The following is an 18,582-nucleotide window of genomic DNA, read 5'->3' as shown; positions in this document are numbered from 1 at the left end:
GCACAACCTCTCGTTTAGCCAACTGTAGTGTGTGTGGCTGATCCCAGGGAAATAATATAGGATGGCGCACAGAAAACCGGCCCCGAGTTCAAACTGCTCGCCAATTACGGACGATGTGTTGCCCGTTACAAGCAGATACAACAAACAGACAAACATGTAATAATTAGGCAGTGAAGAAATAACAAGCTAATGCAAGCAACAATTGCGAAACAATCGATAACGATGTGTAGAGAGCTGGAGAAGAGAACATGAAAATCTCACGCGACACGCATGGGCTATAGCTCATGTAGTCTTGTAAAGCTGTTGGTGGCTGTTTCCCAACTTAATAGATCACAAGTGTCTTGTATAAAATTCTCTGTTTTGACTTCCACTACACAGCTATGCTACATTGTTAACAATGATCGTTTACACCCTATATATACTTCACATTGTCTCTGAGTCCGTAGGCGAAGTAGAGACCTTATGGAAGCATAAAATAAAATGTGGTTTTCTCATCATACTTGCATCACATGCTTAGTAAAAATTAGGTTTTTATGTTGCATTATTAAAGTTAATGCAGCAATAATAATAATAATAATAAAGTTCGCAGTAATAAAGTTTTTGGTTTGGAAGCTCCTTCTGAACAAATGTTTTTGAGATAATAAGTAAATACGATTTTATGGCAATCTATGTCTTTTCAAATGGAGAGGCACAGCTTTTCCTACTGAGCCAAAATGACCCACAACCCACTTTTTCAAAGAAACCAAACTAGCAGATAATGCAAATTGGAAACAACCAAACTTAAAAATAATTAAGAGCCTTCCTAAATGTAATGTTTTGTATATGAAAGATACATGAAAATCGTTTTATATTAATTTTCTTACACTAAAAATTAAGCAAATTATTGAAAGTTAGTTGCTAAATCAAGTCTATGAAACCAAAAAATATATGAATAACAAAAATCTTGCGTTGTTATGTCTTCTGCTGTTCATTGATATAATGAAGTGAGCTGATATGCCCTTTTGTTACCTGAAAAGACATACCTATTAGATACAACATAATTTTTATGTAATTTACGTAACTATAAAATACTTTTTGATTACCAGTCGTGGACGCTGAATAGCCAGAACCAAGTGCAAGAACAGTTTGGAACAGATGTAAAATGGGGGAGAGCAGTGAACGAAACAAACAACTGGATACTGAACAACTAGGAGCAGTCGGCAATGGAACTGAGGCAGGTGGTCACGCGAAGAACGACGAGTGCTGCCGAAGTGACCGCCATGATCAAAGTGAACTAGTGAACTATGAAAGACAGTTCCTTGGAATTCGTTCCTCGGTCCTTTCGTTCATCTTGGTGAACCATTCCTTTGCACCCATTCGTTCGCGAACTACCCATCTCTATTTCCATTTCACTACAAGGAACACAACTTTTGACAGAAATAAACACTATCCCAACAATATTTAATCTATCCTTTCTTAACACAGTTAGGTCCTTTTTAAAAATTTTGGCTAAACTTATTTCCGGCTTTAGCCAGCTTTCCATACCCAAAAACGAATTGAGATTCAGTGCTTTCTATTAGTGCTTGGAGCTCTGGTTCTTTCCCAACACAGCTATGACAATTGTCAGCTACAATACCAACTGTTGCTAGGTCTACCTTTGTCCTGTGCTTGCCCCGCACCCTTTCTGTGGATTACCTAACACTATAACTAAAGACCCATACAGTACCCTAGACACAGCTCTTGTTACCTAGTGTAGCCACTGCCTGTGTGTAGTGGACTCCTGACCTATTACGCATAACCCAAAAACCCACCACCCTTTGGCAGATGTCACGGAAGCTGCAGCCTACAGTCACAGAACTGATTGAGCATCTGATTCAGACCCTCCACTCAGCTCTATACCAAAGGACCACAGTCAGATCTGCCAACGATGTTACAGGTGGTGAGCTCTGTCTTCATTTCACAAGCAAGACTGGCAGGCTGTACATCAGCTAGCTGCCCAATACTAGAGAGAATCTCTTCCAATTCAAAGTGATACATTCATGCTAGCAAAACCTCAGAAAAATCATTAAACAAATATAGGTTGAAGATCTCTGTGAGGAAAGTCAACAGCAATGCGTCAACATGAGCCCACGAAAGATTCAATAATTTTATACACAATTCTGTGTTGCATTTTATACTACAGGCCAGTTCCATAAGAATAAGAACATAAATGTAGCACTTAACATCCCTCTGACATCAAGGTCATTGGTGACAGTTAATTCACAGGATGGATAAGGAAAATGGTCACTGGATTTAGTAAAGCACAGAAAACTGGTCAAAATGACCAGACTGGTATTTAAACACAATTCCTTCCATTTACATGTCCACGGTGTTACCTTGCTCAGTCACAGTCAGAAGAGATACTGGGAGGGAATTAATACAGCTTTAGACCAAAATGTTCAATGGAAAACATCACGTTTCTCATTTGCTCACTTTAAGGATCTGGAAACTACTTCTGTGATTACTGAAAAAAGTTTTGGTGATTTGAATTTTCCTTACCCAACACCCCTTTCCTTTCTGAACTTCTGATTAACCTAATGAACTCTAATGGAAGCTGCTACTTGATGTATAGCTTTCCAGTATACTTACAAAAACTGAATCAATGCCTTGTTTCTCCATGATTCAATACAAATTTAGATGAAACTGAATCAAAGCTTTCTTAACAGTCTACAAATTTCATGAGTTCCCATATACCCAACCATTATCACTTACTTCAGCCCTACCACAAGCTCTGGGTATAACATTAGGGGCAGGGCATCATGTGAAACTATTGATGTTGTTTACCAACAGACATGGGTTTCTATACAGGGTGACTCATCACTAAACTGGCTGAATGCGTGAATGGCCACAAAAAGAATTGTCCACTTCTGGGGTTTCCAGTAGTCAGTAGCAGAGCATACTTTACAGTATGACTCAGTCACCTGATTGGTTGCTATAACACATAAGCCATTTGGATCCTCCAACTCAGTACTATTCCACCATATTCATAAAGTGGGAACCTGCTCTCCAACATATCCTTTCAACCCATGACCACCATGGAATTAATCTCTGATACTATAAACCATGCTCCCCATTTTCCTATGTAATAGTCATTGGAATTTTGTTATTTTTTCATTTTTTTTATTTAGATTTGTTTATTCACCTAATGGTTTTCCTTTATTTCCCTCCTTAACTGTATTATTCATTCCGCTTTTCATGTTCTCCTTTCTCTCTCTCTCTCTCTCTCTCTGAACTGGAGCTCCCAAGCTGTTAACAAATTTACTTTCTTTGACCTCTTATTCTCTCTGATGTTTTTTCCTTCATTTTCCTTCTCATACGATGTGTATTCCTCTAATTTAGAGGTCTGACTGACTTGCCCTCCTCGAATAATCAAGCCCTCTTGCCTCCCTGTTGTAGGAATGCACTCTACAGAATGCTAGGAGTATTGTTTTCTATTTAAGCTTTCTATTGACAGTACTGGGACTTGTGCGTCCTGAAGGTAAGAATTGTAAAGACCTAAGATTTTAAAAACATTCTTACTTCTCTGAACGTAAATTTCTGTTTTAAGCGGAACAATAGCTTCTGTAAAGGGATGTTGGAGAAAGAAATGAAAGAATGATGAGGTTACTGGAGGGCTGATAATGGAACACACATCTGCTTAATTCTGTTTGCTGTTGACACAAGAAGCAAAGTGTCTTCCATCTTTGCATCCATATAATTTATACATAGTGCAGGCCAAAATCAGGATAAAAGGACAGGAGAATGTGAAGGAAACAACAAACACAACTTTTGAAAACAACAAGAGCACTTGCATGCAGATTCTTCTAATAAATGTCTAATTACTTTTCAGTGTAACTATTAAATCAACTAAAGAAGTCTTTAATAATACTCTACACATTTTTTATGCCATGCTTACAACAAACGGAAACTAACACTAGCATCATGGCAACTTGATACAATTAATGTGTAACTTCAAACATATGGAATGAAGGTTGATGTACAGCCGGAGAAGTAAACACAAAACCTGAGAGCTAGTGATAAAAAGTTAACCTGGATCAGAGGTTAATGCTAGACGAAGTGTAAGAGAAGTTTCTGTCTAAAAATGCTCAAGCAACTTTCCAGAAAGGCCAGCCAAATGATTTGTATGTAAATGGTTGCCCAAGTGCCAGCTGCTCTGTTGTGGCAAATGTCCCAGAATAAAAAGCTGTGTTTTGCCTACACAAAACAGTATACTTGTGCCATTTATTTCCAATGACAACTTTGTGAGCTCCTGTCAGAATTAAAACCCATTCAGTTTTCTTAATGAAGATATGTTTGTGGTTGTACAGTTCTTAACAAGGAATTTCCATCATATTTCACACATGGCTCCATACTGATTACACATGACTTACACGTGGCAAATTTGAGCAATATGATGGAGGGAGGATGAAAAAGCAGATTTGTAAAGGCATTGTAACACATGTAATAAAAATGACCGAGTGGATTAGAAACTCACATCAATTCCTTTGTCAAGAACCTGCACTCATGAATCCCTCAGATCAGTGCACTATGGCTGAAATCCAAGGAACTTACCCAAAGACATTTGCACTAGTCATTCACTCTCACTAATAATCTTTTTGTCCTTTTTGTCATTCATGGTCATGTGATTGTTCTCACTATGAAGTGTTTTTCATGCACCTGTCATATTGAAGTTGAGTAAGTACATTCATTATTTATCAGCTAGTGTGAAAGTTTTTTCATTACCTATTTTAGCATGACAATCATAGGACCTTCCTTTCTTACTGAACTAAGGTCTTATTTTCTACCACTGGTGAATTCATTGAAGGTGGATTATGTATTTATGTCTTATCAAAATGCAACAGGGAAATGGTCAAATTCTCACTGCAGAAGTTGCCCTACCATCACAAATGAATGGAATAACTAATGATTTAAGAAAAGAGAGGGGGAACCAATGGAATTTTAATGTCTCTTCAACTAACTGTCCAGCATTTCACTGCAGCACTGACTTGCTGTCAGTCAAAAATAAGTCTAGAGTCTAACAGGACTAATATTATCCACAATTTACATGTTTCAATCTTCTCAATATCAGCTTAATTTATACTACTCTTCCACATCATCTCTCTTTCCTTCAATAAGTCCACACTTAAGTTTTCATTTCTGCAATCCCCATAAGCTTATTTTTCTGCCTCCACCCTTCAACTTCTCACAGAAATCTTATTCTCTAGTTCTCTGTGTCCCGATCTCTTATTACTGTCAATTTTTTCATTCTAACTTCCTGTATTTTACATAGACTGGTATTAATTTTATTCCAAGCAACATTCAACTTATCACAGCTTAAGTCTATGATCCCTTTTTTACAAAGAAACAAAAAATCTAAAAATGTTCATTGCATTGTAACTATGATGGGAAAAGCAAGTGCTGACTCCTGACATATCAGCCTTTGGTTTCACAGTTTGGAATCACCATTCACTGTTTAGGATTGTCTTAAACCCCCCCCCCCCTCCTATTTCTGCTGTTGATGAATATGGCTTTTTTGGTTAACAAAAGTTACTTATTAACAATTCATAACTTGCTTAACAGTAATTGTTAGCACAACAAATACAAAAAAGCTTCTACTGTGAGAGATAGAAAAGGCTATATACTGGATGAGTTGTTACCAAACTTACCTCAACTATTTATTTCCTACAAAAGGAAAGCATGAAAAAAGAAATTTAGATTGTTAAAAAAACTCAAAAAGTAAATACTGGAAGCATAATGAAATAAACTCCCACCAGCATGCAACATCATTCATTTGCAGTATCTAAGATTACATTTTCTACAGACACAGTCTCACACATAAATAAATCAAAGGCATATTTAACATACACAATTTATTTAAAAAAACATTACACTCATAAGTAAATAATTAAATGTACAAAAAGTCAGATCTAGTTCAGCATAAGATCTAAATATTTTTCTTGCGAAATGACCAGTTTGAAAAATGATGGACAAGAGATGCCCTCGTAGAGGAAAATCGATGAAAATTCTGCTGTGTGCAGTTGGCAACCATGGTTGGCTGGTGGCTGTTGGGCCATGTGTCAGCATGCACCAGCTTCTGTCCCTGTGCTACACTACACAGCCTACAAACAAGATTGTATGTTCGACATAAGTATCATTTACACGAGAACAGATTTTATGATTATTTAATTTGTCCAACAGAACAAAAGAAAAAATAAACATTGATCAATTACATGGCAAAATGCCAGTAGATGTCATAAACAACAATTTGAAGTTCATGTGCAACATGGCAATTGTGAAACAAATAATGTGAGGAGTAAAAGTAACCAGTCACCATATAATTGGAGGTGTTAAGCAACTGGCTGTCAGCACCTCAAATGTACGAGGGGGGACCCAAAAGTAACTGGAATCGTAATGCTGCACATCATGTACTTGTAGTAGCAGGTTGCGCCGCCAGAGGGTTGTAGTAGGAGTTCTGCTGAGTCATTCTGCTACGCGGCGTCACCCAACAGTGAGAAGTGTGGTTTCTTTGGCAGTTCTTTGAGTGTATATACAGTGCAGACATGACACAAGGAAATGGCTAGTTCTTACAAACAATGTGTGGCAGTGAAGTTTTGTTTCTTGCTCAGCAAGAATGCGGCAGAAACTGTTGTGATGATTCAGACAGCCTACAAAGACCATGCTCTTAGTAAAACGCAAGTGTACGAATGGTTTTCTCGGTTTAAAAAGGGAGAAATGGTGGTTGAAGATCAGCCCCGTTCCGGTCAACCTTCAACTGCTCGAAGTGAAGACAACATCGACAAAATCCGTGATCGCATCAGTGAAGATCGATGCAGGACAATCGACCAACTCAAGAACTTGTCTGGGTTGTCCTGGAGCTCAATTCAGCGCATCTTGACCGTCGATTTGGGGATGCAAAGAGTGGCTTCAAAATTCGTGCCAAAGCTTCTTACCGAAGATCAAAGGGATCATCGCGTTCAAGCCTGTCTCGAAATGAAGGACGCGTTAAAAGACGATCCACATTTTTTCAACAAAATCATTACGGGTGATGAATCATGGTGCTATGGGTACAATCCAGAAAGTAAACAAGTCATCACAATGGAAGTCACCTGGCTCACCTCGACCAGAAAAAGGTCGACAAGTGAAATCGAAAACCAGACAGTAAACCAACAATTCTATTTGGAGGTTATGAAACAGCTTCGCAGAAGTTTGTCATGAAAATATCCGGTTTTGTCGGATTCTGGCGTGTGGTTCCTGCTTCACGACAATGCTCCTGTGCACACGGCTCTCAGCGTTCGCCAGTTTTTCGCCTCAACGAAGACGATTACCTTGACCCACACACCCTATTCGCCGGATTTAGCACCCTCAGACTTCTTCCTATTCCTGAAGATGAAAAGAGACTTGAGAGGGAAGCATTTTGTGGATGTGGAAGACATAAAACGCAATGTCATGAAAGTGCTAGCAGGTATCAAAGAGGACGAAGTTAAATGGTGCTTCGAACACTGGAATGAATGTTTGGACAAGTGTATTAATGCTATTGGAGAGTACTTCAAAGGAGATTAAGGTTGTATTTGAAAATAATAAAGTATATGCTTTCTAGAAAGAAATTCCGGTTATTTTTGAGTCCCCCCTCGTACAGTGGGTGATTATTTTCTCTCCTTCCATTATTCATAAAAGTTATATGCTTCAGTTAACTACAATTTCATTATTTGTTATAGATGTTGGTGCAGACAAACGAGTTTTGCTCAAGTTACAATCTTTACTGTCTCTGCAGATCCACGTTTTCCCCTTTTTGTCTGCTTCTCCATGTGTTATAACTAGTATAATTTTCTATAGTGCAGCAGAATTCTCATTACATGCCATAGTTGTCAAAGGGAGTACAGAAACAACAGAATCATTAGCAGAACAGACAATAATTCATGCCATACCTGCGTTCCACTAATTACCATCAGCATAGAAAAACCGTCACCAAAACTACAAAGGGCCATAAATAAGTCTTATGCCACCACCAAGACTCACCTGTCACCACTGCCTGGATTAGAAGAGCCCCTTGAGCCTGCTTTGAGGCGGCCAATCCGCATTGCAACTTTCCCAGTAGCTGTCTTCAATACAGCTGCGGCCTCTTCCTGGGACGAGTTCTTTAAGTCTTGACCATTCACAGCAAGAATTTGGTCACCTTTCATTAGACGCCCATCTGCTTCTGCAGTTCCACCATGTACCTAGCACAATTTGACATTAAGAAGAGTGAGAACAATAAGAGACGTTTCTGACATATCTTACTGTAATAGTAATTCATTTACATCTACATCATACTCTACAAGCCACCTAATGGTGTGTGATGAAGGGTACTTTCGGTGCCACTACCTGATCCCTCCAACCTTGTTCCCCTCGCGAATAGTGTGTGGGTAGAATGACTGTCAGTAAGCCTCTGTATTGGCTCCAATTTCTAGAATTTTCTCCTCATGGTCAATATGCAAGATGTGTGTGTGTGTGTGTGTGTGTGTGTGTGTGTGTGTGTGTGTGTGTGTGTGTGTGTGTGAGAGAGAGAGAGAGAGAGAGAGAGAGAGAGAGAGAAAAATATGTCGTGCGACTCCTCCTGAAAAGAGCTATCCAGAAATTGTAATAGTAAATCTCTCCGTGATGCACAATGTTCCTTTTGTAACGTCTGCCAGTGGAGTTTGTTTAGCATCTCCGTAAAGCTCTCTCCCTAGCAAAACGATCCTGTGACGAAACACGCTGTTCTTCAATGGATCTTCTCTATCTCCTCTATTAGTCCTACCTGATAGGGATCTCAGATAGATGAGCAACACTCAAGAATCGGCACCTATCACACTTCCCTGTGGTACTCCAGGTATTATCTTTACATCTGTAGATTTAATTCTGTTAAGAGCCACGTGTTGAGTTCTTTAATTTACAGTGGATCAGTAGCTGTATTTCTAGTGTCCTCTCACAAATAACTAGTATTATACGTGTGCACTCCATAAATTTTCCTGTATCAATACTAAATATAATAACGACATACCAATTTAAACAATGGAAACTCTAGATTGAAGTGTCAACAATATTTGGCAAAGGATACTTTACTACCTACCATAAAGATGAAACACTGAGTACAAAGAATAGACTGTTACACATTTAGCTTTTGGTCAAAGTCTTCTTTAGAAAAGAAAAGAAAACACACACACATTCACACCTCATGCACATTTGACCATCATCTCTGGCAGCTCGGATCAGAATGCAATTGTCACACTGAGTGGACATCTAGAGTACAGCAGGCAAGGGGGAGGGATAGCAGGGTTCAGGTGGGGAGAAAGAAGCATACTTTCTGGCGAAGTGTTCGGGAACTGGCTGGAGGCATAGCAAGACTGCCAGGTGAAGCATCATCAGGAGGCTGTAGGGCAGAGAGGTTGGGAGAGGGGATTTGGGGGGGGGGGGGGGGGGGAGTGGAAAAGTGGAAAAGGAGAGGAGAGGAGAGGAGAGGAGAGGGAGAGGGAAAAGAGGAGTGGATGTGTTGGCAGAGGGCAGCACACAATAAGGGTGAGAGGGTGTGAATAGAGAGGTGACAGGACAAATGGGGTGGAAACTGATGGTTGGAGGGTGTGGGGACAGTAGATCACTGTCGATGAGGTTGGAATGGCTCTGGGAGTAGAGGGTGTGTTGTAAACCTAACTCCCATCACTCTACCCTACCCACAGTGTTTCTCCTCATCAACCCCTCATAGTACCCAGACCCTGCCTAGAAACCCCTCATAGCACCCAGATCCTGCCTAGAAACCCCTCATAGCACCCAGATCCTGCCTAGAAACCCCTCATAGCACCCAGATCCTGCCTAGATGACCTTTTCAACACACCATTCTCCCCAAAACTCCCTACCAATGGACCCAAAACATTACTGGAACACTGTTGTTAACCTTTCCACCAAAATCCTCGGCCCCACAGAAATTTCTGTTTTATTCAAAAACCTTGCCTTTAGACATACACCCAAATTTAACCATGTTAGACTTGTCAAAGAGGAACTTTCCTTCTTCTAATTCCTGCAATGGAAACACTTCTTTCCCACCAATCCCTTCAACCAAAACCAACCCAATTCCAATACTGAACCCTGCCTATCTGGATTCCATCATCCAACCATGATCCTCATCCCCTCCCACCTAACTGCTCCCTCATCACCTTCCAGAAATTCCTCACCTCCAATTTGGCCTCACCATCCTTCCTAACACCACCAGTCTTTCAGCATAAGGAGGGACCAGTACACACAACCTCAAAATAAACCCCACCTAATCATTCTATCTGCAGACAAAGGTTCCACCACTGTTGTTATGAACAGCAGCAACTACCTGGCAGAAGTCCCCTGCCAATTATCTGACTCCTACACCTATAAACTCTGCCAGTGTGACTCCATCCCAGAGGTCCAACATAACATCCAGTCCCAGTTTAAGGACTTAGGCTCTTTCCCGAACCTGTTCCCAGAGTCCATTTCCCTCCTCACCCCTAATGACACCCAAAATACTTACTTCCTACATGCTCTGCAAAATACACACACCCAACAACCCTGGCTACCCCATTGTAGCTGGCTATTGTGCCCAGAATGAAAGAATTGTGATCCTCATTGACCAACACCTCCAACCAATTGTCACTAATAAACATTAACTTTCCCATAGTCCTTCAGACTCCAGACTCACTACCTCATATCTCAAACATTACTAGTCTCTCAAACCTCTGGTCTAGTCACTGATGATATCTTAATGGTCTGGGCTCAGGGCCAAGACACCACATTATCATTCCTTTACAACCTTACCATGTTCTCTTCCCATCCGCTTCGCTTGAGCCTCGTCAACCCAGCACATCACCTTCCTGGAGGTTGACCTCCTCCTCTCTGATGACTCCACCTGCACCTCTGTCCAAATTAAACCCACCAATCCCCAACAGCAACTACATTTTGACAGCAGCCATCCCTTCCATACATCCTAGCCACTCAGGGAAAGTGGGAGAGTATATCTGAAGTTCCGAGAACTTCTTTGCCCAGTATGCTGAAGGTCTCACCAAGGACTTCTCAGACCTAGTGCACAATCAGATCTCTTGTGCCATTTCCCCACAAACCCCCAAGAACCAACTACAAAGGAGTGCCCCCTTTATCACTCAATACCAGACCAGACTGGAACAGCTGAACTACATCCTTCATCAGGGCTTTGATTACGTATCATCACACCCTGAAATGAGAGGCATCCTATCCTAGATCCTTCTCACCACTCCTAAGTAATGTTCTGTCATCCACCCAATCTCCACAACTTTCCAGTCCATCCCTATGCCACTCCCAATCTTAATGTCTTGCCACAGGGATCAGATCCCTGTGAAAGCCTCAGGTGCAAGACCTGCCCAACCCCCCCACCCCCCCCCCCCCCCCACCCAGCACTTCCTATTGCAGTTCTGTCACTAGCTTATCCTACCAGAGGCAAGGTCATGGCAGATACATGCTCTGCTGCAATCACTGCTCAGCTTTTTATATTGGTATGACTAACAATCAGTGTCCACCAAGATGAACAGCCTTTGCCAAACTGTGGCCAAGAGTATGGTAGGACACAATGTGCAGCTGAACATAACACGTTTAGTTTCAATGGCTGCTTCACAAACTAGGCCATTTGGATCCTCCCCTCCACCACCAGCTTTCCTGAACTCTACAGATAGGAGTTATCCTTACAACACATCCTCCACTACCAAATTCATCCCAGCCTCAGCCCACAGTAACTTACTGCCTCACACACTCCACCCATCAGTTTCCACCCTCCTATGTCCTATTACCTCCTCCCTATTCATGTCCCCTCACCCTAATTGTGTGCCACTCTCTGCCAATACAACCACCCCTATTTCCCCTTCCTCGCTCCTGTCCTCTTCTGCTCCTCCCCCCACCTCCCTGCCCCATAGCCACCCAGTGCTGTGCCTGATAAGTCTTGTCGTTCCTCCATCTAGTCCCTGCACATTCCAGCAGACAGTACTCTTCTCATCCCCCACTTCTACCTTGCTATCCCTCCCCCTTTCCTGCCCCACTATGGATTGCCACCCAATGTGACAGTCGCATTCTGGTCCAAGATGCCGGAGATGGCAGTTATGTATGCTTGAGGTGTGCTTTCTTGTTTTAACATATGTTTTCTTTTCTAAAAAAGGCTTTGGCCAAAAGCTAAATGTGTAACAGCCTTTTCTCTGTGCCTGTTTGCAGCTCTACACGTCATCTTTATGGTGAGTAGCAATCTATCCTTTTCCTAATATTATTCATACACAAATTTACATACACAGGGTGGCCACACTGTTTCATTAAAAGATTTTCCTGAGATTTCCAGGTTTCTCCATACTGAAAATCCAAATTTTCTTAAATCAATTTCTGTTTTTCCAGTTTTCTTGGACTTAAATGAGTGTTTTTGAGTTTCCACATTGCTTAGTAGTGATTATTGTATATTCAGCTATGATTTATAGTTTTATCAACAATTCTGTTCATTATAAGCTCTCGCTACCCCTGAAAATTCTTTATAACTTTATCCGTCACCATTCCGTGTCACTGTGCAGTAGGGCTTTGATGTCAACAATGCATCATCTATCAAATCAGATGTCATTGACACAATGGTCATTGTTGAATAGAAGCACAACACTGTGAGGAAGTCAGCAAAGTACAACTTTGCATTGAAATTAGTAAAAAGAACCAACACCTTAATATTCCATGTAGATGTGTAGAACAATCAACTTCAAATATAAATTCATATTTATAGTTCTTATAAAACAAAAAAACCCATCACTGCTTTTGTGCAAATGATGAATTCAAAGCTACATGAAAAATTATCACATACACATTACACTCAGTTGCATTCACTGTCATGCAGAGGAAATGGCCATGCATGAGAACCCATGAACAACAACAAAGATTCCTGGGGTCAGTAGTGCTCTGGAGATAGCTATGACCAAGAAACAAACATTCCAACAAGTGAATTCACATATTTGTTTTTCCAAAAGTTGTCACCCTGATATAATTATCTGCCCATAAAAAGAAGGAAAAGATTATTCTGACCACATAATGCAAGCTTTTATGGCCATTGTTTACTTGGTTGGTGTTCTCTGTTTCTTGGTATTCAAGCCATGATATACAGCACATTTTTCTGTCTAGAAATTCTTCTCGTGCTGCTCTAGACTTCTGCAAAGGCTATGGTGACAGGTGATTAAATTCAGCAACATTTATTGCTTTAAAAATGATTTTTGAACAGTTGCTATTTTGGTTGGCTGGGCTAGAACAGTGCTCTAAGTTTTTCTTTTTTAAATATTAGTAAATCTGACCATCTATCTCAATAACTTTGGAATAACTTCTCTAAAACCAAGAGACAATTTTTTTTTGCACGAAAATGAGCCTTAGCCCACTACCTAAATATGAAAAGTAGATGTTACCAAGAAAATGATTATCTTACACCAAACTCAAATAAAACTATACCTATTAATAAATAAAAAAATGAACTACTATTCCAATCAAAATACAACATACCTTGCACTCCCATTTCAAATTTTGTTTCTTTGTTGTCTTTATTTATATTTGTTTAGGTCCAAAACTATTAAATAAGAAATTACAAACTGATACTCACCATATAGTGGAGATGTTGAGTTACAGACAGACACAACAAAAAGACTGCTAAACAAGTGAGCTTTGGGCCAAAAGGCCTTCATCTATAGTAGAAAGCACACACACACAAATATTCAAGCAAGAACAAGTCCCACACACATAACCACTATCTCTGGCCACTGAGGCCAGATTGTGAGAAACTGTGCATGATGGGAGAAGCAATCTGGGCAGTTGTGTGTTGAGAGTAAAGGGGAAAAGAGGAGGTTCGGGTGAGGAAGGGGAGGGTAGCAGGGTAGGAGTGGGGAATGGTAAAGTGCTGCTTTTGGGAGCATAGAAGGATGTGGTGGGAGCAGGGTAGGGCAGCTAGGTGGGGGATTAGACAGGGGGCATGGGGAGCAGAAAATGAGATAAGTGGAAAGACTGTGGGGTACATTGGTGGAATAGAAGGCTGTGTAGTGCTGGCGTGGGAGCAGGGAAGAGGATAGGTGTGTGAAGGGCAGTGACTAATAAAGGTTTAGGCCAAGAGGTTATAGGAACGTAGGATATATTGCAGGAAGAGTTCCCACTTGCGCATTTCAGAAAAGCTGGTGTTGGTAGGAAGGATCCCAATGGCGCACACTGTGAAGCAGTCATTGAAGTGAATAACATTTTGTTGGGTAGCGTGATCAGCAACCGGGGGGTCCAGCTGTTTCTTGGCAACACTTTGTTGGTGGCCATTCATGTGGACAGACAGTTTGTTGGTTGTCACGCCCATGTAGAACACAGTACAGTGGCTGCAGCTTAGCTTGTAGATCACATGATTGCTTTCAGAAATAGCCCAGTCTTTGATGGGATAGGTGATGCTTGTGACTTGACTGGAGTAGGTGGTGGTGAGAGGATGTATGGGACAGGTCTTGCATCTACAAGAGGAGAGGAGAAGAGATTAGTGTTTAACATCCCATCAACAACAAGGTCATTAGAGATGTAGCACAAGATCAGATTAAAGAAGGAAATCAGCCATGCACTATCAATGGAACTGTCGTGGCATTTGCCTGAAGTGATTTAGGGAAATCATGGAAAACCTAACTCAGGATGGCCAGGCACGGGTTTGAACAGCAGTCCTCCCGAATGTGAGTCCAGTGTGCTAGCCACTGTGCCACTTTGCTCAGTTCTATTACAAAAATATGAGTCATGAGGCTATGGGTTGGGAGCAGGTGCAGAGTAGGGATGGACGAGGATGTTATGTACATCTGGTGGGCAGTGGAATACCACTGGGGGAGGTGTGAGAAGGATAGTGGGTAGGATACACATTTCGGGGCACAATGAGATGTAGTTGAAACCCTGGCAGACAATGTGATTCAGTTGCTCCAGTCCTGGGTGGTACTGAGACAAAAGAGGAAGGTTCCTTTGCTGCTGGATGGTGAGTCTTCAGGAGGTGTGGGTGACTGGAGAGATGAGACATGGGTGATCTGTTTCTGTACAAGGTTGGGAGGGTAATTTCAGTCTGTGAAGGCTTCAGCGAGACCCTTGGTATATTTATCATCCCCCACTCCTGCACTGCTATCCTTCTTCTTCCCCGCCCAGCTTTCTTCTTACCCTCCCCCCCCACTCAGATTACTTCTCCCATCATGTGCAGTTTCTCATAGCCTGGCCTCAGCGGCCAGAGACAGTGGTCAAATCGGCGCGTATTGTGTTTGCAGGAGTTTGTGTGTTGTTTACTCTACACGAAGGTCTTTTGGCTGAAACCTCACTTGTTTAGCAGTCTTTTTGTTGTACCTGTCTGTGACTCAACATTTCCACTACGTGGTGAATAACAATCTATCCTTTTTCACGATACTGTCATTATTCTATCCTGGATTGTCCATTGATTAACAATAAATTTACCTTTTCAAACTCAAGTTGTATGTTTTACTTTTTTCTACAGTCATCATCCTGATGTAGGCTGTTTTTGTGGAAATTTTTGTTATTCTTTTAATTTCTTATTAGGTACATCAGTAGCAAAATGACAGTTTGAATAATACTTACAACGTCTGAGATAAAGACACCATGTCCATTTTTCCTTCCAACAATACTAAGTCCCAGTCCCTTACCAGGCTTTTTTGTAAGTTCAACCTCCATCACATCAAATATATCATCTTCTTTAGTTGATGCTTCATCTCTAAATACTACCATTTTAACCTGAAAATAATAATTGTTCAGAGATTTTTGCAGGGAAGACATTTTTCTGTACAGATGAACCATGATAATAGATTATTACCTTAGCAGGTGTTTGCCTAAGAGCAGCTAAAGCCTTACTATGTGTTATATTCCGAAAGTCTTCACTATTAACCTCCAAAATTTGGTCACCAGGCTTGAGTCGTCCATCTTTCGCTGCTGCTCCATCGGGATAAACTTCATGAATAATTATCACACCCTAGATATACATAAAGAATAGTTTAATGAGATAACTTCCACATGAAAATTTTAGTCTCAAGGTGGTAACTATTTACTTTAAAATTATCAATGTGAAAATTACTGGTCAGAAATGAAGAGTGTCATGCTGGAAGTGGTAGGGGGGGAGTGGGTGGGGAGCCATTGTAAACAGATGAAAATGGGAGTTTAAAGCATTCATCTGCATAATCCTCATTACAAAAACACAGAAGGAAGATACAATTTGCTGACATACTAAAAAATGAATAAATATATAAAATAAAAAATAAAAAAGTGGTTAAAATGAACTATTCTTTATATTTTAAGCAAATCTTATAATGAAACGCTGTTCAAAAATATTTAAGAACATCGGAAGAACATTGGAACAAATTAGCTGTCCAGAATGCACGTACTAATATGTATACTTCACTTATACGTCATATGATGTAATACACCAAATGTGCTGCAAACAGCAAATCACATTTCAACATTTTTGGTTAACTTAACTTGGAGGTCTCTACCCATTTCTCTTCCCCAGTTAGTATTATCATCTCAGTAAAACATTCTCTGACAATTTTCCACGAGGTTTTTGTATTTCAGATGACAGGTGTCAACATCTTGCCACAATATTTCAGCCAAAGATGAATGTTTTACACTGAAAATTGCTGGTACAAGTAACAGAGTTAAAACCAACACTTACATGCAGGCACACGTGCATACGTTAGCACTGTATGAGTGCCCTCTGTCGAGTTTAGTGGCCTCTGTCAAATATTGCTTCATCTGAGGCATGCAGATGCACAAGTAACGGTGACATTGCATGCATATCCCCTGTGACATTTTGGGCATATGGAGTTAAAACTCAGGTATAAAAATAACAAAATTAACTGTCAGTATACATATCACTGTGCATAACTATTTGTTCTTTCTGAAGGTATTAAATAAATCATGAGGTCTCATGACTTATCAAGTTGAAAGCCACCACTAAAATTCATACTATCTACCACCAAAAATTTTTCACAGAGTCCATAATAACTGAATCCCAGAAGGATCTTGTTGCAGCCAAGATTTCCATACCAGAATAATCCACAGAATGTCCGTGGAGATACAATACTCAGCTACAGATGACTTGCTGGCTGTGAAAGGTAAAAGCGGCTTCATGTTCCGTGCACTGTGTGTATAGTCTGACCAGTGTATGCTTTGCTACACTGGCATGGTATCCTGTACACTCCAGCTTTCCACAAACCCACATCTATATCTACACTGGTGTGCAAAACTTAAGGACGAAAGTAGTTTTTGCCTTAAACTACCAAGTATCATAGCTTAATGAAACACTGAACATCCACAGAAAGAACTACTATAATATAGTACAGAAGATAACTGAAAGAAATACACAATGTGATGAATAAAATGACACTTTTATTTAAAGACAATAATTACATTGAAGTCACTGTGATTCATGATAATCCCCTGCACATTACAAAAGACAGGACTTGGACCTTAACATCGTATGTGATAAGGACAGCGATGCATGCTCTATAATATGCTACCATGCTGGCCACAAGATTAGTAAGGAGTTCTGGTGGTAGGGCGTTCCATTCCTTCACCAGCATGGTTGACAACTCCTCCATGAACATTGGTGCATGTGGATGAGCTGCAGTGTGTCGCTCCAGTGTATCTCACATGTGTTCGATGGGATTTACATTGGGGGGAAACGGTCAGGCCAGTCCATTCACCAAATATCCTACCATTCCAAGAGTTGCTCCATCTGCACTCTTTGATGTGGTCACATGTTGACATACACAGGTGTTATGGTGTTGGGAGGCATAATGTTGCATGGAAGCACTGATCTCCATATCTTTGAACAAGGCACACTCACCAATCAATATTATTGTAACACTGTACTCCTTCCTCAAGTGCGTCTTTTCATGGTAGCATTCAATCCAGAACTTTTTTTTATAGATGACAATATGAGACAGCATCAAAAATTGCAGGTAGAGCAGCTCTTGGAACAAGAGGATATTCAGTGAATGGACTGACCTGTCCATTTCCCCAACTTAAATCAATGGGAAGCTTTCAGGAGACACACAGCAGCACATCCACATGAAACAAAGACCATCCAACAACTGTCAACCATTCTGGTGGAAGAATGGAATGCTTTATCACAAGAACTCCTTACCAAACTTGTGGCCAGCATGGTAGCATATTGTAGAAAATGCATTGCTGTCTATGGTGATCAAAAACGCTATTAACACTTTGCCGTCCACATGTCTTGTACAAATGAATTCGCTTGACGCCGGCAGCTCTAACTCGGATTACTTGGCTTCTCGTCGGCCGTTCTTGACATTATCGAGAGATTATAAATCGTTAAGTTTTACTAATCTCATCATTAGTCCTCATAAGTTCACAACCCTGTTCCCCTACTTTCATAAAATTCTGAAGATACACATACGTAAATAAATACAAAATTTGTTTGTTTCATATACTTCTTTATTTGCATTGTCTTTGGTACTTAGTATTTCTCTTTCGTATGATATGCAGCAAAACAGTCTCCAAGATGTAACGCAACTTCACAAGACTTGAACATTAAGTTTGTTGTTCTCCTTTTTT

The 18,582-nt window shown here is 40.5% G+C and overlaps 1 protein-coding gene across 1 annotated transcript in view; it reads right to left on the bottom strand.

Annotated features, from left to right (window-relative positions):
- The window catches only part of LOC124795948 (multiple PDZ domain protein), a 1,551,599-nt gene that overhangs the window by 60,461 nt on the left and 1,472,556 nt on the right, over positions 1–18,582 (bottom strand). Inside the window, exons 21-23 of the mRNA XM_047260028.1 lie at positions 15,824–15,979; positions 15,592–15,744; positions 8,014–8,213 (exon numbers count right to left, since the gene is read on the bottom strand). Coding sequence (XP_047115984.1) covers positions 8,014–8,213; positions 15,592–15,744; positions 15,824–15,979 — 509 coding nt within the window. The remainder of the gene's footprint in view (positions 1–8,013; positions 8,214–15,591; positions 15,745–15,823; positions 15,980–18,582) is intronic.

Source organism: Schistocerca piceifrons, chromosome 4 (assembly GCF_021461385.2).
Source record: "Schistocerca piceifrons isolate TAMUIC-IGC-003096 chromosome 4, iqSchPice1.1, whole genome shotgun sequence".
Taxonomy (NCBI): domain Eukaryota; kingdom Metazoa; phylum Arthropoda; class Insecta; order Orthoptera; family Acrididae; genus Schistocerca; species Schistocerca piceifrons.
Note: the sequence above shows the minus strand (reverse complement) of the source record. Positions and strands in the feature narration are given on the sequence as shown.